This window comes from Dendrobium catenatum, unplaced genomic scaffold (assembly GCF_001605985.2).
Source record: "Dendrobium catenatum unplaced genomic scaffold, ASM160598v2 fragScaff_scaffold_716, whole genome shotgun sequence".
Classification (NCBI taxonomy): Eukaryota; Viridiplantae; Streptophyta; class Magnoliopsida; order Asparagales; family Orchidaceae; genus Dendrobium; species Dendrobium catenatum.
In genome coordinates, this window is record NW_021319178.1 from 24,417,089 (window position 1) to 24,440,206 (window position 23,118).

Consider the following 23,118-nt stretch of genomic DNA (forward strand, 5'->3'; position numbering starts at 1 on the left):
AAAATTTCTAATAATTCTATCATAAAAATCATGTTTCATATCATATATTTATTAAATTAGCTTGCACCTTGTTAGAATTTTAAAAATATATACGTATTATAAGAATATTAATATTATTGAATATTAAAAATAATTTAGTTAAATTTATGCTTGCATAAATGACAATTAAACATGCTTAAAGTGCATGTGAATATATATAAACTTAAATGAATTAAAATATTATTAATACAAATAATTATAATAATGTTCATTTACATCAATATCGATTATATTAAATAAATTTTAATAAAATTATAATAATAAAATATTACTGCTTGTGAACAAATGACATAATATAAAATCTTGTCTTAGCCAATAACATTGACCTTTTCTTTATTTTAGAAGCCAAAATCACTCAATCCAACTGTAGCAACCATTGGTTCCTTGCTAACCATAGAATTTTCCCACATGAAGCCACCTGTGACAACTTCAGTCTTTCCAGTCCAGGGCGCATTTGGGCAAAATGGAACGAGAAAGCTGTTCACTTTGAATCTTTGCAAATGTCTAATCAGTTTATTCATGGTCAATCATCTGTTAACGGCAATATTATCTGTGCTGTCACCGCTGTCTACGCTAGTAACTTTCCCAATGAAAGGCAGATTTTATGGAATGACATTCAAGCAATAGCTACCATTACTAATGTCCCCTGGGCAGTTTTAGGGGATTTCAATTGATGTCGCATGCTGAATGAAAAAGCTGGGGGAACTCCACTATCTTATGCTAGACTTAGTGAACTCAATAGCATGATATTCAATGCTGGTTTACATGATCTTTCCTCTGTGGGGCACTTCTTTACGTGGCATAACCAACAGCAACAAAATCCTATACATATTAAGCTTGATCGTGTGATAGTTAATGATAACTGGCTGACTTACTTTCCTCACACGTTTTATAAAGTGGATGATCCTGATTGTTCGGACCACTCGCCGCTTATCTTGATGAACCCTTTAAGTATCAATAAAGGCCACCGCTTCATGTTTAAAAACTATTGCTTGAATCAACCTGAGTTTTGGAGCAATCTAGTGGATGTTTTCTCCCTTCCAAACAAAATCAGCCCTCTTAGCTCTTTCAGTTACAAGCTTAAAACTCTTAAAAACATTGTGAAGAGCAAATCTTGGTCCAATGCCAACACCATACAAACTCAAATTGATACTCTCAAAACCCAACAACACTCTGTTATTGCTCAGCTACAAAATACTCCTTTGGACCCTTTTCTAAACTGCTGTTTGACGGATATCAACACTAAGTTAGCTTTCTACCACAATTCCCTTACTAGTTGGATGACCCAAAGAGCTAAGGTGAATTGGCTGACTAATGGTGAGGATGATCTTAAGTTTCTGTATTCCAAAATCAATATTACTCAGAATCACAATCGTATCAAGATGATCTCCAATGATATGGGTTATTTCTCTAGCCACAGAGAAATTGCTGATGCCTTTATCAATCACTACACTAGTCTTTTTAACTCCCCTTGCCCTTCCACATCAAACCAAAGCTCTCACACCATTCCAGCGGGCAACCAAATTCCCAGTCACCTTGTCTCTAATCTCACTGCTCCTATCACTCTGGATGAAATCAAGAATATTGTTTTTTTCTGCTAAGCCTAATTGTGCTCCTGGACCGGATGGGTTCACTTTTGAATTTTATAAAGCCACCTGGAATACCATCAATACTCAACTTTGCAAATCTATAACTTCCTTCTTCAACACCAGATACTTGCCAGATCAAATCAAAGCCACTGCCATTGCTGTTATTCCTAAACAATCTCATGCCACTAATGTCAAGGATTTCAGACCCATAGCCCTTTGTAATGTCATTTACAAGATCATTGCGAAAATCATTGCGAATAGAATGAAGGAGGTGATGCCTTTAATTATTAACCCTAGCCAGGGTGGCTTTATCCATAAAAGGGTCATTTCTGACAATATTTTACTTGCTTCTGACACTCTTGGGAGTTTTAATACCAAAGCCAAGCAAAAATACTTCTGTGCCAAATTTGATATTACCAAAGCTTTTGATATGGTTTCTAGAGACTTTTTATACCAAAGGCTTGAGGTTAAAGGTTTCCCCGAAATGTTTATAAACTGGATTAAGGCTTGTACTAAGGATGTGCACTTCTCTGTCAGTATTAATGGTAAGCTTGAAGGGTATTTCAATTCAACATCTGGGTTAAGGCAAGGATGCCCTTTATCCCCATATCTTTTTAGCATTAGTATGGATGGCTTATCTTCCTGCTTTGATCATGCTATTGCTACCAAATCTTTTAATGGTATTAAAGCTGGAAACTGTATTGTTTCCCATCTGATGTTTGCTGATGACCTTCTGGTTTTTGGTTTGGCCACTGTTGACAATGCTCAAGCTCTCAACAATATCCTTCGCAACTTTGGTGCTGCTACTAGCTTACATACGAACCCAGCGAAAAGCTCTATTTTAATCTCCAAAGATACTACCATAGCATCATCTATCTGTGCTATTCTCAATATCCGACAAACTTCATCCCCAATGATTTATTTGGGTCTGCCCATCTTTTACAAAAAACTTAAAATTGCGCACTTCCAACCTCTTTTACAAAAAATTGTCACACTTTTAGACGGTTGGAAGGCAAAGACTTTATCATTTGCGGGGAGAATACAGTATATCAAATTCACCATATGCAATACGTTGGCCTACTGGATTCGTGGATCTATAATACCTAAAAGTTGTTGCAAACTTATCAACCGAATGTGTGCTAGGTTCACCTTCTTTGGCAATATCAATTTAAAGAAGCTCCATACTCTTTCGTGGAAAAACACTACTTTGCCTAAACAAAATGGTGGTCTGGGCATTCCTTCTATTGACTCCATGTACCATAGCTTTGGTTGTTCTATCATTTGGAGGTTTTTAAATTCCAGTAATTTATTTTTTTGCTGGTGGAGAGCCAAATACCATTCTCTGTGGAATACTTCGGCTGTGAACTGTTCTCATTACTGGAATGCCTTATGTAAGCAAGCCAATCATATTAAACACTGTATCAATTTTACTATTTGCCCGACCAACACTTTGTCTGTTTTCTGGGACCCTTGGTGCGGGGGGCATTCAATTGCTGATTATCTCATTTTAAACAATTCGATTGAGCAGTATACCCAATTCTTTGACTGGAAGGTATCTGATATCATTTGGGGGAGTTACTGGGCTATTCCCAGTTTCCTTGATAGCCATTTAGCTATGAGTATAAATTCTGTAGTGATAGAAGATAATATGGATAACCACTTCTGGCTTGGTAAACAGAATCCTAAATTTGCTGATTTTCGTAACCAATTCTATAGTAATTTGGAGGTGGTTGAGTGGCACAAAATTCATCTGGCATAAAAAAGCATCTCTCCGTTTTTCTGTTTATGCCTGGCTTGCTTTTAAAGGAGGTTTGAAAACTGCTGATGTGTTAGCTATGCGTGGGATTACCGATCACTTTAACTGTTGTTTTTGCCATGGAGAAAAGGAGACGGTTTCACATCTTTTCTTTGAGTGTAATTTCACCTTCAACATTATCAAAAGCTTACTTCCCTGGATGGATTCACAATTGTTGAAACCAAATCTTTATCAAGTCTATGATAGCATTTATGAGCAAAATATCAACAAACAACTGAAACATTATTTCTTGCTCTCTGGATCTGCAACTATCTATCATCTTTGGAGAGCGCGAAATGATCGGTTATATGGTGGAATTATTGATAGCCAGGAGACAATTTCTGTCAAGATTAGAAAAGCTTTAATTCTCAAAACCCATGGCTCGAAGCGTAGTTGAGTTTCTTGGTTTGCTGGATGTCTTATGGATGTTGTCACTAATGGCTTTGCTGCTGGAATTTTTGAGGCTCTTGCAAATTTTGTCGCTCTTGCAGGCAGCCTGAACTGGAGTAATGATAGGACAATGATGAATGCTGATCTTTTCAGCTACCCCTTGGATGGTCATTTTGGTAACCAGGGGTTCTGCGTTCTGGCAAGTCCCGATCGAGTTCATATCCTGTAGCCAGAACGTCCTGAGTCCTTAAGGCTTAGGCCTTACTGGTCCTTTTTGCTTATGTATTTTGCTTCTTTAGAGCTCCTAATCAATGTTTTATTTGATTTGGAGTTTTAGTTTTGCTTTTTCATTACTTGTAATCTCTTTTTTCATATATGAATGGACGAAGCCCCAAAAATTCCCCAAAAAAAAATGACATAATATACATAATATTATAATTATCCATTGGATTGAATTTAATAGATTTTTTTTTTGGGCTTCCAATTAAATTTGAGTGTTTTTAGCATAATAGTATTTGAGAAAATAATCTACTAGGAATTTAGAAAAACAATTTGAATTGAGTTTGCATGCCATTGGCAAGGAGAATTTATAAATCTACTCGACAAAGAAAATACTTCAAAGGCCTCTAAAATTCCTTTTGTACATCGAAAATCCTTTGTTTATAAAGATTAATTATAAATACAAAACAAAAATAATAAATTTGTTCCTCGAGAACTTACAAAAAAAAATTAGAACAAATTATGCAACAGCCACTCTAATTGATGAGCTTGAATAACTTTATGTACAGAAATCTATCTCCGACAAAAACTCAATGCACCATCTCATATGTTTTTTGCTCGCATTTGATATTATGTACTAATTACACAATTGAGTCAGCATCACTTTTGCTTTCCAAAGGAAGCATAACATGATCTAATTCACAGTAAATTGAGGAAAGAAAATCTTTTTTTTTTTTTTCCCTTCCTTTTCCATTCAAGATTGGTATAATATGTGAGTAGCTAAAGAATGCCAAAACCAAAATATTAGCTTACTAATGCTCTCCTGGCCACGTGACATTTTCTTTGACAAAGCTGAAAAGAGCAGACCTTGGCTGCGTTTAGGACGGCTTTTTTGCTTCTTCTTAAAACAATTTTTTAGCGAAAAATTTGTACGAAAAAACTGCTTTAATAAGCAATAAGAAGTTGTCCCAAACAAAGTCTTAAAAAGCATGATAAAGCATATATCCGCATAATCTTCAACATTTTTTACAATCATGGTAATTCATGACAAATTTAACATTAATCTATGATTGCATAAAGTTCATGATAAATAACCTAATGAGGCAATTCCTACAGGAAAGAGAAGAAAAGTTCTATCTTCAAAATACATCTACATTCAAATGTATGCTAATTTCCTTATCCAAAGTTTTCTAACTTGAATTGCAAAATATAAAATATGACAAAAATTATGTTAGATGGAAGTGCTATGGTGCTTAGTTTATTTTTGCAGCTGAGTTTAGATGTTTTATTCTTTTTTTTTTCTCTAAACGTAATTACAAAAAGTGTTTTTTTTATTAAGAAATGACTTATAAGAACGCAAGGAAGGTTGCTTGCCTGTGCCAAACAAGAGCTTGAATGTATGTGAATTGTTTGTGGATTCTTAACAATTCAGTATGCGCCAGTCTTTTGGAGCTTTGCAGCATGATGAAAAAATTTCTTAAAAGAGCATTGATGTAACTAATTGTTGATGCAGTGGATCGACGAAAGAATTAGATTTATTAGAAGGAACGCTAAGAACAAGGGAACAAACCAAACTCAAAGGCTTAAAATCATATAATATTCACCATCTCATTTTCCCATTATAATGACTATATAATAAGTTAAGAAGTTTCTAGAAAATAAGAAGGTAAGCTAGTTCTAAGGGTTTATTTAGCTAATGTGCACCACATCATTCTCCCCTTGCTTCAAAAGAGCTTGACTCTGTCGAGGCGCATCATCGGTAGGGAGGTAGGTGTAAAAAGTATAAGCAATCCTCCTGGATCGAAGAGTTTTTATCTTTGATGCATGCCCACAGTGGTATTATTCTCTTGTCCAAGCAAAAAGGGTCTGACTAGACAATACCCTCAAATACCTCTTTTAAGATCTTGCACCTGATTGTGAAACTTTTTATTTATATCATCCTTCTCATGGTATAGAAGCATTTATCGCTTGATTATTCTACAATAATTTATGAGATCATTCCTTGAAAGGAAGAAGGATTTCATCCACTGTAATGTAAACTAGTGTAACAGGGATGGCGACCAACTGATTCGCTGTTTGCTGAATCTCTACATCTGTAGTTAAAAGGGCATTCTTACAAACATCTGGACTGCATTGAGATTCTTTAAAGGTGTCATTTGTGGTTGTATCCATGAAAGTTAAACACCTGCTGTAAGCTACATCCAATCTAGCAACATTAACAGAATTGAAAACTAGGTTGTCATATACATACGATATGTTCCCAATCAGTGCACAAACTTGTTCAGTTTTGAGCAGAAATTATCCAATCATGTGCTGTATCAGATTTCTGAAACATTGCGAGCAGAAGCCGCAACAGCCAAAATGGGTCATTCGGAGTAGAGGCGTTGATTTCCTCGAGAAAATTGTAGATGATGTTGTAGGAGTAGAGCCTCTCTAAGCCTGTAAGCCAGGATAACTTTCTTGTTTGAATGTTTGTCTCATCATAGACTTGAGATCCTCAACCTCATTAGCAATTGAATCAAGCTCCATCAACCGAGATTGATTTTCGAGCCCCTTTGAAGTTTGTCTGGCATAAAACACTTCAAGCAAAATCACTCCAAAGGAATAAGCATCTGATTTCTTAGATAACTCCTTCCCGCATAAGTAATCAAGATCAAGATATCCAAAACTCACCTTAACGGTAGTACTCACATGAGTTTGATCCAAATTAGGACCAATCTTTGAAAGCTCGAAGTCAACAACCTTCGCCATCAAATTTTCATCAAGTAGGATATTTGCAGATTTGACATTACGGTAAATGATCATCATTGCAAAACCTGAGTGAAAATAGCGAACTATTATTGCTAACATAATGCAAATTTCAAGCCTCTGCTCCCAATTGAGGTTAGGAAGATATGAGCTGTACAGATGACTCTTTAAAGCTCCCTTGTCCATATAATTGTAAACCGGAATAATTTCATTTCGCTCATCACAGTCCAGTGTGGTGTCTCGCTCCCGCCGTCTTCCATGTAGCATGTCCTCAAGGCTTCCTTACCTTATGTACTCTTACCCTTGCAACTGCTCCATATTGACCATGTAGTAACCCAACAATGGTAAGAGGTTTTCGATGCTTGATCTTTCCCAGCGTCTCCATCTCCATGGTAAACTGCCGATTAATGGTGATGTTGGAACCGTCCTTTTGCGCGGCCTTAAATACATCCCCGAATCCTCCGGTCTCGATCATGTTCACGACGGGGAAGCCGTTTGTCTCCTCGATCAGCTGCAGGAACGTTAGTTTGCGTAGTTGGCGTTGGAACGTGACAGTGTTGAGGCTGCCGAGCATTTTTTCATCTTCCGGCTCCCTCTCGACGGAGCCACCGAAAGAAACCTCCGTAGGCTTCTCTAGAGCTACCACCGACGATAGCACCCCGGACACCGCCAACTTTTCTCTCCTGCTCGCCATCATCTCCATCCTCTACTGATTCTTTGCTCTGCTTTGCTTCAAAATCAACTTGATCAACATATACGAACTCCTTTGTCACAACCTTCACTTAGCTTTTTCCTCAATAGTGGTGGCATAAGCTATTCGCGCTGCTGGTATGGTTGCCAACGCGCCTATTCTATTAGGGAATGCATGAAATTAGCAAATAAATCATCTAATATCAAGTGATTCCACCCATCTTCTTCAATGTCCATCATCATCGAGAATTCATCTTCTTCGGCTTTGATCGTTGTCGATAATTCATCTTCTTCAGTTTCAATCGTCGTCGGCAGCCCATCTTCTTGACTTCGATCGCCGTCGATAGCCCATCTTCTTTGGCATCGAGCATCATCGACAACTCATCTTCGTTGGCTTCGATCGTTATCGATATCCCATCATCTTCGACGGTTCGTCATTCTTCATAAACTCATCTCTGATACCAACTAATATAGTTGATGTGACGCCCCAGGCATCCATAGTGAAAGGATTCGTCTGACATTCTGATCGAACTCCATTCCAGTTGCAAAAAAAATCAGCTTTTTGAAGGGTTTTACAGTTGATCAGTGGAATAATTTGATCTATTATAAGGAACACTAAGAACAAGAAAACAAATCAAACTCAAAGTCTTAAAATCATATATATGTAAATCTCCCAATCATATAATATTCAACATCTCCTTTTTTACTTACAATGCCTATATATAATAAGCTAAAAAATTTCTAAAAAATAAGAAGATAAATTAGTCCTAAGGGTTATTTAGCTAATGATGCACAGCAGCTATGTATATATAATATTATTTCCAGCTTTCGAGGACTTAACAAATCTACGGTGGACTAACCATTATCCTTTCGGTCAAAGGAAGCGCTAAAGAATGATCCAAAAGTTTTATCTTAGCTTGTATTATGGTGAATAGAAAAAATGATCTGAACCATATTTCCATTACAAAAACCCGAATTGCCTTTTTCTCTGACTATTGTAAGTCAGTCAAGTCAGTTTGAATTCGTCTCAATAAATGACTCATGAGTCAAATTTGATGAGCTAATGAGTCAACTTTGACTTGAATGGTTAGTTCGCAAGCTAGCTCATTTAAAAAAAAAATTAGTATAAAATACATATAAAATATACTAGCATTCGTAACTTTAAATATAAAATTATTTAATATTTAAAATTTATATCTAGTTTTCTTATATTAAGTTGTTTTTTTATTATTTTTCTTCTTATTTGTATTTTTTTAATCATTTTATTATTATAATCCTTAGATCAAAATTATTTTCTCTCTTTTTACAGTAAATGAACCGGCAGCTAATGAGCCGATTGGAACTTGTAGAATAGAGCTGAAGCCAAGAATCCAGCTCGACTTGCATATACCCTTAGATATGCTTACACACGACTCTTGACACAAAATGCATCAATAATCGTGCCAGCCCTTCCAGTCTATTGTAGCCGGACTCCTTATAAAAGCAGCAACCCTTGCTTTAAAGCAATTACTCACTCTATTTTTTTTTTTTTGGGACGAGGAAACACTGTCCAAAGCCAATTAAAACATCGGTCGACCTGGGCAGCCCACACCAATTTATCCAAGCCGACGATTAAGGCTAGCACTACCGTCGAGGGGACTCGAACCTAGCACATGGGCTTTGCCCAGCCGGTTCTCCACCACATGGACTAAGCAACAGTGGGTACACATACTCATTCCTTTCTACCCACATAAAATAGAGTAATTATTGTGTTCGGATACCGAACTTGTCCAGAGACTAATAACAAAACGCCACATCACTTGGGCATTAAGTACCAGTATTTTGTCCGGATGTAATAATTTTCCCATGAAATATGTTAGGATGGCTGAATACTTTGTTCTCAACACGGGTGCGAAGATTCCCTCCGTCGGGCTCGGCACGTGCCTGGCAGAGCCTGGCATCATTGGAGCTTCCGTCAAGGTATCAAAGGCTTCGTTTGGTTTATTTCCCCTTACAGCGTCAAAAACGTCAATAGAAGAAAATGCTTTTTTTAAACGGAGAAGTTATTATATAATGCTTCTCTAAACAATAAAGAAATGGAGTTTTTAAAAAAGTCTGTCTCACGTCCAAACAAGTTTCAAGACTGCGTTTTCCGTTTCAAACTAAAAAAAGGAGGAAAAACGTGGAAACAAACGAGCCCAAAATCTCTCATCCTTTCTTTTTCAGCGTTGAGAAGAAAATACTGGAGGCATATTAGGTCGTTATATATTGTAAAATATGTTTTAAGAAAATATTAATAAATCTGATGCATTTAGGTTTCATTTGAAACAAATTTCTTATTGCTTTCAAAATAATTTTTTAGTTAAAAATTTTCATGAACTAAAAATTTTATATTAAAAAGCTGTTTTAAAAATAGTAAAAAAATTATTAGCAAAACCTTAATCATTTTTATATGTAGTTAAAAATTAATATATATTTAAACTCTATAAATATCTTTAAAATCTTTCAAATAATTATTTTGGCTTAGTTTGAGATGGCTTTCTTTATGCTTCTTAAAGAAATTTTTTAGTACAAAAATTAAAATTTTTGAGATCACCGCCTGATGCCGAAGTTCCACTAGACTACCACCAGACATCCGAAGTTCTGCCTAACCACCGCATGACACCCAGAGTTCCGACTAACCACCACCTGATTCTTGAGTTTCATCAAACCATCACCTGATGCACGTAGTTCTCCCGGACCACAACCTAACGCCCGAAATTCTCCCGAACCACAACTTGTCAGACCACCCACCGCCTTATGCCATCTATCTTTCTAACACCTGTCTCCTACTGACTACAGTCCTTCCAACTTCAGTTGCCTACTACGGTCCTTCAGACCTCCATCTCAAGACAACGACCTTTCTGACCCTTGTCTCATGCCGACTACGATCCTTTCGACTTCCACCACCAGACAGTGATCTTTCTGACCCTTATCTCATGTTGACTACGGCCCTATATATCTGTTATATCAAGCAAAGGTCTTCCCTCTCCAATGATGTACATCATTTGTAATTGACTGAAAATAATAGTGGATTCATTCAAACAAGGCTAGACCCTGTGATTTTTCCCCCTTTTCAGAAGTTTCAACATAAAATCTCTGCCGTCTCTTATGAACGCTACACCCTCTCTCTTATCTAATTGCGTGCTGGATCTTCGTGCAATGCTAAGACGTTAAACTTTATATTTCTCTTCCGCCGCGAATATTCCAGGATGCAACAATACAAGAAGGTTATTTTGAAAAATACATTTTTCATCAACTCTTTTTGTCCTTACAGTTGGAATTCACAAAAAGATGAAAGAATTCTGCTTGTTTCCATTTTTGAAATTAGAATGCTCAGAAAAGAATAGAAAAAGTCAGAATAAGTTGCAATTGGACTTTCAAGTATGTGAAATGATAGCTTCCAAAGAAACTAGAGCAGGATTGGAAAGAGTTTTGTGTTTAAGGAGAGGCAAGAAAGGTTTATATAGATATTATTTTTAGTTTTGTATTATTTGGTGAGTGAATGAGAGGTGGAAGTCAACCATATATGCTATATAGTATATAGAGGCATGTCCAAAACTGACGTTTATAAACATATGGAGTAAAGATTCATAGAAGCTTAGTCATGATTGTTTTGTAATTTCATTGTTGTTTTAATGCATTTCTTCTTTATTTCTTTTGAGGAACCAATAACTACTTCAAAATTGACTACAAAATCTAAGCTATAATGTCATTTTCATGCTATATCTAAAGAAGTTCTTGTCTCAGAACTTTCGGTAGAAACCAGAGAAAGACAATGACATGATACAGAATAAAGTAATTTCTTATTATTCAGAAAATGTGTACACAGGTAGCTATTTATAGAAGCTGAGTTACAAGAGAAAGACCGATCTTTAAGTTGATCGTACAATTCTTTTAATGGCTCTTCTTGCTGACGTGGACATAGGCTTTAACATGCCCCCTCAAACTAATCAGTCGGGTGGACGGATGGTTAGTTTGGCTCGTAAGATGGAGAACCGAGAAATAGAGAGAGGCTTGGTGAGAATGTCAGCTATCTGATCCGTGGTGCTGAGATGATGAACTCGAATAGCGCCTTGTTTGATGTGTCCACTAATGAAGTGATAGTCAATCTCGATGTGTTTCGTTCTGGCATGAAACACTGGATTGTTTGCGAGAGCAATGGCGGAAGTGTTGTCGCAGAAGATTGTGGTCGGTTGATGTTGCGGTATGAGGAGTTCATTGGCTAGGCGGCGTAACCACAGCACCTCGGACGTTGCCGAAGATAGAGATCGGTACTCAGCTTCTGTGGAAGACTTAGCGACGGTGGTCTGTTTCTTAACAGACCATGAGATGAGGTTGTTACCTAAGTATGTACAGAACCCGGAGATGGATTTGCAATCCGTAGCGTCGGACGCCCAGTCGGCGTCAATGTAGGTGCACAGCCGAAGGTTGCCGAGAGTGAGCGGAAGCCCGTATGTGATTGTTCCCTTAATGTACCTGAGCAAGCGTTTAAGATCGCGGTAGTCGGAATTCCTGGGCTGATGCATTCGTTGACATATCATGTTTGTGGCGAATGAGATGTCAGGCCTCGTGAGAGACAGGTATTGCAAAGAACCAGCTAATTTTCGGAACAAATGAGGGTCTGAAAAGAGCTGGTCATCGGTGCTGTGCTTGACATTTTTTACGCCGAGTGGAGTGGGATAGGGCTTGCAAGTTGAGAAGCCAGAAGAATGAAGTATTTCTTGAGCGTAGTGAGACTGGCTAAGAAAATAACCTGCGGTTGATTTGATGATTTGTATGCCGAAGAAGAGAGACACTTCTCCCAATTGTTTGATGTGGAACTTTGTGTGTAATTGCCGCAGGAAATATTGAATTTGGGTGTTGTCATTTCCAGTGATTAGTATGTCATCTACGTAAACAAGAATAAAGATATGAGTATGATTATTATTAAAAATAAGGAGCGATGGATCAGCTTTATTGAATTTAAAACCGAGAGATACATATCTAACACCTAAAACTTTAATATTACATACATACCACCCTATATTATCTTAATATCAAATATACCACTTATATTTCATTCCTACCACTCATACATTTCATTTCTACCACTCATATTTGGTATGAAAATGAACTAATAAAAAATAATGAGAAGTTTATATACATAACATAAAATTTTATATATTTATATATCCAATATTAAAATTTACATATTGATTTACATAATATTTAAATTTTAAATCATATTAAATATTTGTCTATTATTTTTATAATAAAAAATAATTTTATCTATATATTTTGATGATATATAAAACAGTAGTCACTAACTTTTCTCTTCTTGCTACTTTCTCCTCCCTTAGTTCTTCTATCTGCCCAATAGAATTCGCTCGCATGCCTGAATACTTTGTTCTCAACACTGGGGCGAAGATCCCCTCCGTTGGGCTCGGCACGTGGCAGGAGAAGCCCGGTGGTGCCGGAGCTGCTGTCATCGCGGCCGTCAAGGTATCAAATCTCTTTTTCATTCGTATTCAGTGCTGTTATAAGTTATAACTAGAAGGATCAGCTTTACTGAATTTAAAACCGAGAGATTGAAGAACTGTTGTGAGTTGGTGAAACCATTGACGAGGCGATTGTTTGAGTCTGTAGATGGACCTTTGCAGTCGACATACGTGACGTGGTTTTTGTTCGTCAAGAAAACCGGTAGGTTGTCGCATGTATACTTCTTCGTGGAGATCGCCGTGCAAGAATGCATTGGAGACGTCCAGTTGAGTGATGTTCCAGTTATTGTGTAAAGCCACTACGAGTAACATGCGAATGGTGACCATTTTGGCCACGGGGCTAAAAGTTTCAGTGCAGTTAATACCGTATTCTTGAGAACAGTCGAGTGCGACCAAGCGAGCCTTATATCGGGCTACTCGGCCATCAGGTTGAAGTTTCTTCTTGAACGTCCATTTGCAGCCGATTATCGGTTGATTAGGCGGCGGCGGTACTAGCGTCCAAGTTTGTTGTTGTTGCAATGCTTGAAATTCGGAGAGCATAGCATCACGCCAGTGAGCTTGTTTGTTCGCTTGAGCATATGAAGTTGGCGTGGGATCGGAAGAAGAGACGGCCGAGAGATCAAAGATTTTCTTGGGTTGGGTAATACCATCTTTGAAGCGAGTCTGCATAGAATGTCTTGGAGGTTGTATAGATGATGTGCCGTTGATGGAGGGTGTGATAACTGGGCAGTCCGAAATGAGTGATTCTTGATTTGAACATGTTGGAACGGATTCAGGAATAATGACAGTAGATGACGGTTTAGGGGGAGTGTGGGCAGATTCCGTAGGTGCAGGAGGGATAGAGGAAGTGGGAACAAGAAGTAAGGGTGCAGGATTAGTTTGCGAGCTGTCCAAAGAAATGGGAGTGTGTTTGGTTTGGAACGGAAACTGATGCTCAACGAAGACCACATGCCGTGAAATGTGAACTCGATTGGTGACTAAGTCCAGACATCTATAACCTTTGTGTTGAGATGAATAGCCGAGAAATAGGAATTCTTGGGATCTTGGAGATAGTTTGTTCTGTGCTTGAGGCTTGAGCCAAGGAAAACACGAGCAACCGAAGGTGCGGAGATGCGTGTAAGTGACAGGTTTGTTGTGCAGCTTAGAGAAGGTAATTTGATTAGAGATGGCAGCGGAGGGAAGTCTATTTATTAAATAATTTGCAGTGGAGATGGCTTCCGCCCAAAAAGATTGAGGTAGGTGTGCGGCGTGGAGAAACGTTCGGGTGAGATCCAGAAGATGGCGGTGCTTGCGTTCGGCAAGCCCGTTTTGCTCGGGAGTATACGGACAACTTACCTGATGCGTGATGCCATGATTGGAACAATAGAGTTGAAAATCACGATTCATGAACTCTCCGCCTCCGTCTGAACGAAACATCTTAATGTTACTGTTAAAATTGTTTTTGATTAAATTGTGAAGGTTTTGAAATTTATAAAACGTCTCGTTCTTATTTCGCATCAAATAAAGCCAGGAAAATCTAGTAAAGTCATCGATGAAAATGACGTAGTACTTAAATCCATTGAGAGATGTCTGCGGAGAAGGTCCCCAGACGTCTGAATGGATTAACTGAAAAGGTTTATTGCAATGAGAGGTACTGGGCAAGAAAGGCAGTGTATGGCTTTTCGCCACATTACAAGAAGTGCATGTAAGTAAAGAATCAGAAGAATTTCTAAGTTCTGGAATTTGTTTGGCGAGAACATGGAACGTCCGGCTGTTCGGATGTCTGAGCCTTGCATGCCACACGGAAGCAGAGTTGTTGGCGGCTTTGAAGGCGTGGGCGGAGCTCATCGTTTTAGGTGTAGTTTTGATGAGGTAGAGACCATTGTGCGCTTGACCTTGGAGAAGAAGTTGATTGTCATTGCGATCCTTAATAGAAAAACCACGAGCGTCAAAACAGATAGTAATATTGTTATCATTGGTTAGTCTAGAAATGGATAGTAAATTATGAGATACAGAGGGCACATGTAAAATATTTTGAAGGTGTAGCTTACACGTCGAGTCCGATAAAGGCAGTATGCCTTGTCCCGAATTCTGAATGGGAAGATTGTTACCATTTGCAATGGAAACATAATCGTATCCATTGTAGGGAGTAGCATGGGCAAGATTCGTAAGATCGGCGGTGAGATGCGACGAAGCCCTGAGTCTAGGACCCAGTCCGTGGACGGTACATGTTGCTGTTGAACGGTGAGTGCCTTCGAGTTGGTTGGGGCGTAGTTCATATTACACCGGTGCCAACAGTTCAGTGCCGAATGTCCGATTTTGCCACAGATTTGGCAAGTTTGTCTCTATCATTGGTTAGAGTTTTGCGAATTTGAGCCAGGTTGTTGAGTCTGTAGTAAGTTTGTGCTTCTGTTGCGATTCTTGTTGAATCTTGCTTTGCCATAGTTGTTGCGGTTGGTCATGAGAGCCACCGAGTCAGTTTGGTGCAGGGTTTCCTTCATCTGTTCTTGATGGAGATTGATCTCCTCACTGCATAAAAGAGAGTAAAGAACATCTAAACTAATTGGATTTAATGATGTTCGGATGGATGTCTTGAACGCATTGTAATTGGACGGGAGTCCGTTCAAGATGTATAGGACAACATCCTCGGTGTCGATTGTGGAGCCGGCGGCGGCTATGCTGTCTACGAGGATCTTGATCTGTGCTAGGTACTGTTGCATAGATCTATCTTTCATTTGTATTTGATGTAGCTCGTTCTTGAGCTGAATCACGCGGGAACGATTTGTTGGTTGAAGTCATTTCTCAAGAGTGATCCAGACTTCATGTGATGATTTCAGGTTGATGACGTATGGTAAAATAGAAGCAGAAATGGTGGAGAAAAGTGCCGATGAAAGATTTTGATCGGTGATCTTCCACTGTTTGTATTCGGCGATAGAACTTTCTGGTGGACATACTTCGTGTCCGGAAAGATAATCTGCGAAGCCATTTGCAGAGAAGTTTTGATGGATCTGCAGTCTCCATATCGCATAGTTCTCACTGGTGAGAGAAATGGGAACTAGGCTTTTGAGATTTGAGATGAGAAATTTCAATTGTGGCAGAATGGAGAAGACGGTGGGAGGGACAACGGAAGATGCGTTGGAAGGGGTAGAAACCCCTGATCTTTGATCTGCCATGAGGATTCATTGCTGTGGAGCTTTTCTTGCTCTGATACCATAAAGAAGTTCTTGTCTCAGAACTTTCGGTAGAAACCAGAGAAAGACAATGACATGATACAGAATAAAGTAATTTCTTATTATTCAGAAAGTGTGTACACAGGTAGCTATTTATAGAAGCTAAGTTACAAGAGAAAGACCGATCTTTCAGTTGATCGTACAATTCTTTTACCGGCTCTTCCTGCTGACGTGGACATAGGATTTAACAGGTACTACTACGGAGAAATAATTGCTGAAGGCTCATTTGGCTCTCTTACTGATTGCTTTTCTGAGTCCTTTCTGCTTCGCTTTTTACATTTCTTACTTGTATTTTCACTGTTTCTTTTCTATATCTTTTATAATTATATTTTGATATGATTTAAAAAAAAATTAAGGTGATATATAAGTCACTATAAAAATTAATGTATCAGATATATAAATACATAAAATTTTCTTATTATGTATGTAAAACCCCCCTTCGAAATTCTAAATATTTTTTTGAAATTTCTCATAAATTATGATTTCATTTTCACCTAGATAAGTGGAATTAAATGATTAGAAAAAACTTCTATCTATGTTAGAGGAGTAATAAAAATAATTGTTTACATGATTTCTCTTCATTAATTTACATCATCATATCTATTATCTATCTATGAATATTTTTCTAATTTTATTTGAAACGATTTTTTTACTGCTTCTTAAAGCAGCTTTTATGTGCAAAAATATAAAATTTGTATATTAGATACATCATTTTTAAAAAAAATTATGATCGGGCATGAATCTCGAGGCAAAATTAAGTTTAAAACTTCTGAAATTAAAATTGGAACCATCTAAACTCTAATTTCAACAAACTTATTTCTAATTTTATTTGAAACGATTTTTTTACTGCTTCTTAAAGCAGCTTTTAAGTGCAAAAAATATAAAATTTGTATAATAGATACATCATTTTAAAAAAAAATTATGATCGGGCATGAATCTCGAGGCAAAATTAAGTTTAAAACTTCTGAAATTAAAATTGGTACCATCTAAACTTTGATTTCAACAAACTTATGGTCAAACTGAACGTCTCAAGAATACAAACCCAACGACACCAAATTCGACTCAATCCGAGCCCAAATGAGTCCAAATCAAGGACCCGAATTGTCATTGGAAGGTTCAAACCACAATTAGGATTACCAAAAAGTTTCCAAATATGACATGCCTCTAGTCGAATCGAGCGGGTCGACGAGACAAATCCAACGAGCCTAAGATCACAGAATTCCGACATCATTAAGACTTTCAAATGTCTAGTGAATGGACCACAATCAAGAGATTTAACATATGTCGTCCATCCAAATCACTCCTCATTTACCCTTGATCTTCCTTCTATATTATGGATCACGTTACTCTAGAAAATCTATAAATAGACCTCTTCTTCCTCTTGAAAGGGGGCCCTGAAGGAAGAGACCAAGAGAGAGATTAGAGATCGCTCTTGCCCATTAGCTCATCCTCGACCACCTCCCAGAGTTCTGTCAGACCACCATTTGACGCTCGAAGTTCCGTCGGACCACAACTTGATGCCCGGAGTTCCACCGGGCCACCACCTGACGCCTGGAGTTCTCTCGGGCCACCACCTGATGCCTGGAGTTCCACTGGACCACCACATGACGCCCGAAGTTCCTTCAGACCACCACCTGATCCCAGAGTTATGTCGGACCATCACTTGATGTCGGAGTTCCGTCGGACCATCGCCTTAAGACAACAATCTTTCTGACCCCTATCTCTTACCGACTACGGTCCTTCCGACCTTCATCGCCTACTATGACCCTCCTGACCTCCACCGCTAGACAACAGTCTTTCTGACCCTTGTCTCTTACCGACTACGATCCTTCTAACCTCTGTTTCCTACTATGGTCCTTCCGACCTCCACAACAAGACAACGGTTTTTCTGACCCTTGTCTCTTGTCAACTACAATCCTTCTGACCTCCATCGCCTATTACGGTCCTTCCGACCTCCATCGCTAGACAACGGTCTTTTTTGACCCCTATCTCTTGCGACTACGGTCCTTCCGACCTCTATCACTAGATAACAATCTTTCTGAACGTTGTCTCCTGCCTACTATGGTCCTTCTGACCTCCGTTGCCTACTACGGTCCTTCCGACCTCCATCGTCAGACAACTGTCTTTTTTGACCCATGTCTCCTACCGACTACGGTCCTTCCAACCTTCGTCAGCTACTATAGTCTTTCCGACCTCCATCGCCAGACTACAGTCTTTCTGACCCCTGTCTCCTCCTAACTTCAGTCTTTTCGACGTCCGTCGCCTGTCGACTATGGTCTTGCCAACTAAACGAATATATCAATACTAATTCTTCCAAGTTCTACCATATAATGCATTCTATATGATGTACATTTGCTATATCAACCTAAGGCCTTTCCCCCAATGAAGGGATGCATTTGTAATCGACTGCAAATAATAGTGGATTCATTCAAACTGGGTTAGACCCCATGGTTTTTCCCAAAAGGGGTTTCCACATATATAAAAACTCTAGTGTCTCTTATGAATGCTACAACCTCTCTCTTATATGATTGCACGTTGGATCTTTGTACAATGCTAAGACGTTGAACTTTATATTTCTCTACCGCCGCCAATATTCTAGGCCGCAACAATATTTAAATAAGAAAATGGTCGTAAACAAAACCTCTATCACTAAATAAAATTATTAGTCTATCAATGATTTCTCTTCATTCAGATCACAATATGATTTTTTTTTAACATCTCTTTTTTCTTAGTGCTGATAGTTAGTATTATAGTTAGTATATTCCAGAAAGTATTTATAATTTTATTTAATTTAGTAATTATTAATACTAGTCATAATACTAACTTTTAGCACAGGAGTTTTTTTTAGCTAAGCTTAGTGGCAAATCTTGGGTTCTCAAAGAGCTATTAATCTGTAAGATTTATTGTAGGAAAACATCTTCCTAATAGTGCAGTTATGTGCATCAGCATTTATGTGCTTTTTTTTTTTGTTACAACACCAACAGATCGGAGAATAAAAGGAAAGAAAGGAAAATACAAATAAGAAAGGGCTCAACAGAACGGCCAAGGTTCCCAGCATCCCAGAAGCCTCACACGGACCATCCAAAAGGAGAATGCAACGCCCAAAAACCAACCAACTCAAATAATTCACCAATGGTTGCCACCAGCAATACTTACGGATGCGAGCCCCAGCCACATCATTGCCCTATAATCAAGCGCATCAAAGCAACCACTTTTCCAAAAATACCAACCCACCAAAGAAAGATTGAGTAATAAAGCAAAAAGCAAAGTTATCTTCTCCTCCGACCCCTCCCACGAAATCTCCCACGGGAGGAAACCGATAATACAGGCCTCTCACGAACCAAAGTGAAGTCGTTACCAGGATCAGATCCACCGCAGATATCCGGAAAAGTCTTGCCACAGTCCGAAAATTAGGATTCATATTCATATTCAGAAGAACCATTCAACCAATCCATGTGATTCCTGATATCAAATCAAGAATTATCCCCCAACCGATAACCCATAGTATGCATATCGACCAAATTAATAGAGACATCTACTAAACCCTAAAGCATTTGTAACCATTAAAAACTTCGATTAACAGTTAATATATATCACTTGATTTCTTGTAATTAGAAAACAAATTAGAAAAATAATTTTTCATGTAAAAGCAGAAACATTATATTTGAGGGGGTTTTGAAAGGATTTGTTGAATTTAAATTAGCTGATTTCAAACTCCAGCTAGCTGATATAGTGATATTCGATTGATCAAATTTCAAAAATTTTTAAAACAAGTTTTCTAACATGTTGAGGCTTTATTTGGGACGGCTTTCGAAGCAGCTTTATAGTGCAAAAATATTAATTTTTGAATACAAAAAAACAGCTAAAACAAAAAAAAACCTGAATCTAAAGGAATCCTGACCAGCCTCACACTCATGATCCTCTATCCTGACCTGAAATCATTTAATCACATATAATTGTGTAGATCATGAGTATTATATATGATTTTTTGGAATGAATATAGATGTGTACATTATTGTTTTAAATTATAGAATATGTTTTATTGTTTATTACTAATAAAAGATATTAGATTGCTCTGGTTGTTCTTTATTAAAATATAAATAAATAATTCTTCCAAATTAGATTCATGGGCATCACAAAAGCTGTCTCAAACGAAACCTGAAGCAATCAAATAAGCCCTCGTAATAAAAGGGTATATGGATGCTGGTTAAAGCTGAAATTGCTCCTTATGCCGCAGTGTATTCACCTGCTGGAATGATATTTATGTGTTTATGGTATGCTTAATGCTAATACTTATATTTCTGTCTGTTTTGACAATTCTTGTCCCATGTTGTGATGCAGGCTGGCTACAGACATTTTGATTGTGCTTTAATATACGGCAATGAAAAAGAGGTATTTTATGTTGATATGCACGAATTTTGAAGTTCCCTTATTTATATGCAATTTTTTTTTATTACCACTCCATATCTCTTTATCATATTTCATAATAAATATTAAATAGCAATATTACTTCAAAAATTATATGTTTTCATTCGAGAACAAAAGAAAAAACAAAATTTAGATCAAAATATGTGGTAGCAATTAAGCTTAAAGTCATACTATTTCTATTAAGGTTATTGTGTAATATGTTTGAATAACATAGATTAGACTATTGATATGACAAGCCAAAATGGGCCACACTCCATAACAGCTAGCTTGTAAGTTTATGTTAGTTTGAAACAAGCTTTGTTCCTGCAAAGGAGAAATTATTTTGTGCAAATATCAGACGGAGAGAATCGTTCGGATTTGCGGTGTTTTACTGTCATTTTACTGTGCTTTTGCAAAAGGGCAGTGAAAAGACAGCAAATATTCAATTATGAATGCGTTTTTATTGTCTTTTTGCTGTGCTTCAGTAATATTTTATGCTGTCTGGTGTCCGCACAGAATAATTAGTCCTAAAGGCATTCGAAATTCTTTATAAATGTTTGAAATTCTTTAAGCAAGTAAAAGGGTTGATACATGCAGATCGGACTCGCTCTGAAACAAGTTTTTGAGGAGGGTATTGTCAAGCGAGAAGACTTGTTCATCACCTCAAAATTATGGTTGGTTGGTTCATCTCGATCTTGCATTTAAGGCCTGTTTTTTAGAAATATTTTTTTGTTAGTTGCGCTGGTGATATGCTTGCAGGTGCAGTGATCATGCACCTGAAGATGTGCCTGAGGCATTGGAAATAAGTTTGAAGGACCTGCAACTTAATTACGTTGATCTGTACCTTGTATGTTTCTCAACTATTTTCAATATGTCTACCAATTCTAAAGCTATTATCAATCCCATAAAATTATTTTGTAGCTGGCATAAATATAATTCTTTTGAGTAAATTTGAAGCAAGCTTCTAATTTTTTTTCCATAGAAATAATTATTTTTCTTCTGCTTCGTGATTTGCGATGATTTTGTACAATAAGAAGTATTCCAAGATAAACTTACCTTGGTTAGGTCCAATCAAGTTCCTCAGCCAAACTAAGATACCAATCAAGCTCAACCATGGCTAATAAGACAATTGGGTTAGGTTTAGTTTAAGTTTAAGGCTTCGTTTGGAACAGCTTTCTCACTTATTCTTAAACAGTTTTTTAGTATAAAAATTTTAATTTCGTTCTAAAAATTTTCTTTAAGAAGTAATGAGAATACCGTCGGAGACGAAACCTAAAATTAAGCAAAATCTTTACTCAAATTTCACAAACATTAGATCAGTTGAGTCCATCTTGATATTTTTTTCCATATGGATCAAGGGTAGAACCAAGCCTCAAAATTATGGGTGTCAATTTTTTACACGACCCGAAACCCGATCCAGGAAAATCCTGATTCGGGTTGACCCGATTAGCAAATTGATTGGGTTGGGTTTGAATTTTTGACCCGTTTCAAAAAACAGGTTGGCGTCACGTTAATCCAAAAACTCGAAATCAACCCGACAATGACCCGAAAGTTGGAGTCCATTCCGGATTTCCACCTGCATTCGTAGACTACTCCTCCCGTTGCCCGCACTCGCGACTTGCCGACCTCCTTCCACTTGCACTTGCAGACTCTGCCCACTGTCGCTGTGTTGCCGCCGTTGAATAGGAACTGGAATTAGCAACTGGAGCTCAGCTCGCGCTTCTTGAACCAAATCTCCTAAATTCGGATCGGGTCAAGTCTGAGTTGAAATATCCAACCCATTTGCACAAACAGGTCGGATTCTAGTTGACCCATTTAGATCCGGGTCAACTCGGATTCGACCTGTCGACCCGAATTGACACCCCTGCTCAAAATACAGAATTCATGAGATGTCTTTAATATAAGTTGTTTCGTCTCATGATTGCATTAAATCCTAGCAGTTTATCGTATCCAGCTACTTATCAAGAATCACTAACATCGTTTGAGATAAATTGTGAAATCAAATGCTCCTCTTCTTGACTTATGATGTGCAGATTCATTGGCCTTTTCGTGTTAAGAAAGGGGCAAGCTTTAGTCCACAAAACTATATTACACCTGACATACCTGCAACATGGGGAGCCCTAGAAAAGCTCTATGATACAGGGAAAGCCCGAGCCATTGGTGTGAGCAATTTTTCTTCCAAGAAACTCGAAGATTTGCTTGCTGTAGCCCGTGTGCCCCCGGCTGTAAATCAAGTGGAGTGTCATCCTGGATGGCAACAGCCCAGGCTACACCAAGTTTGTCAATCCAAGGGTATCCATCTCTCTGTAAGTTTTTGCATACCATCTTTTTTTGTGTTTAATATTCAAAACTTATATATTTATATGATTAAAACTAACTTTCTCCTTTTCCAATAATACCATTTAAATCTCAAAGTGCACAGAAACATCTCAATCAGTATTTTTTCATCTAAGGCTTAGGTTCCGTTTAATTTTTATACTAAAAAGCTGCTTTAAGAAGCAATAAGAAAGCCGTCCCAAACAAAGCCTTAGTTT

General features: G+C 37.8%; 2 protein-coding genes across 2 annotated transcripts; both read left to right on the forward strand.

The window, feature by feature from the left end:
- Nucleotides 1-719: 719 nt before the first annotated feature.
- LOC110114178 lies at nt 720-3,820 on the forward strand. Its single transcript, XM_020846961.1, has 3 exons — nt 720-1,378; nt 1,752-3,343; nt 3,435-3,820. Exons 1-3 carry the CDS (start codon nt 720-722, stop codon nt 3,818-3,820), a joined length of 2,637 nt encoding a protein of 878 aa, XP_020702620.1.
- A 9,041-nt stretch (nt 3,821-12,861) lies between these two features.
- LOC114579930 (NADPH-dependent aldo-keto reductase, chloroplastic-like) lies at nt 12,862-23,043 on the forward strand. Its single transcript, XM_028695986.1, has 6 exons — nt 12,862-12,972; nt 20,519-20,569; nt 21,182-21,258; nt 21,344-21,431; nt 22,618-22,890; nt 23,038-23,043. The coding sequence occupies exons 1-6, from the start codon at nt 12,862-12,864 to the stop codon at nt 23,041-23,043; spliced, it is 606 nt and encodes a 201-aa protein (XP_028551819.1).
- The last annotated feature ends 75 nt before the right edge of the window (nt 23,044-23,118 follow it).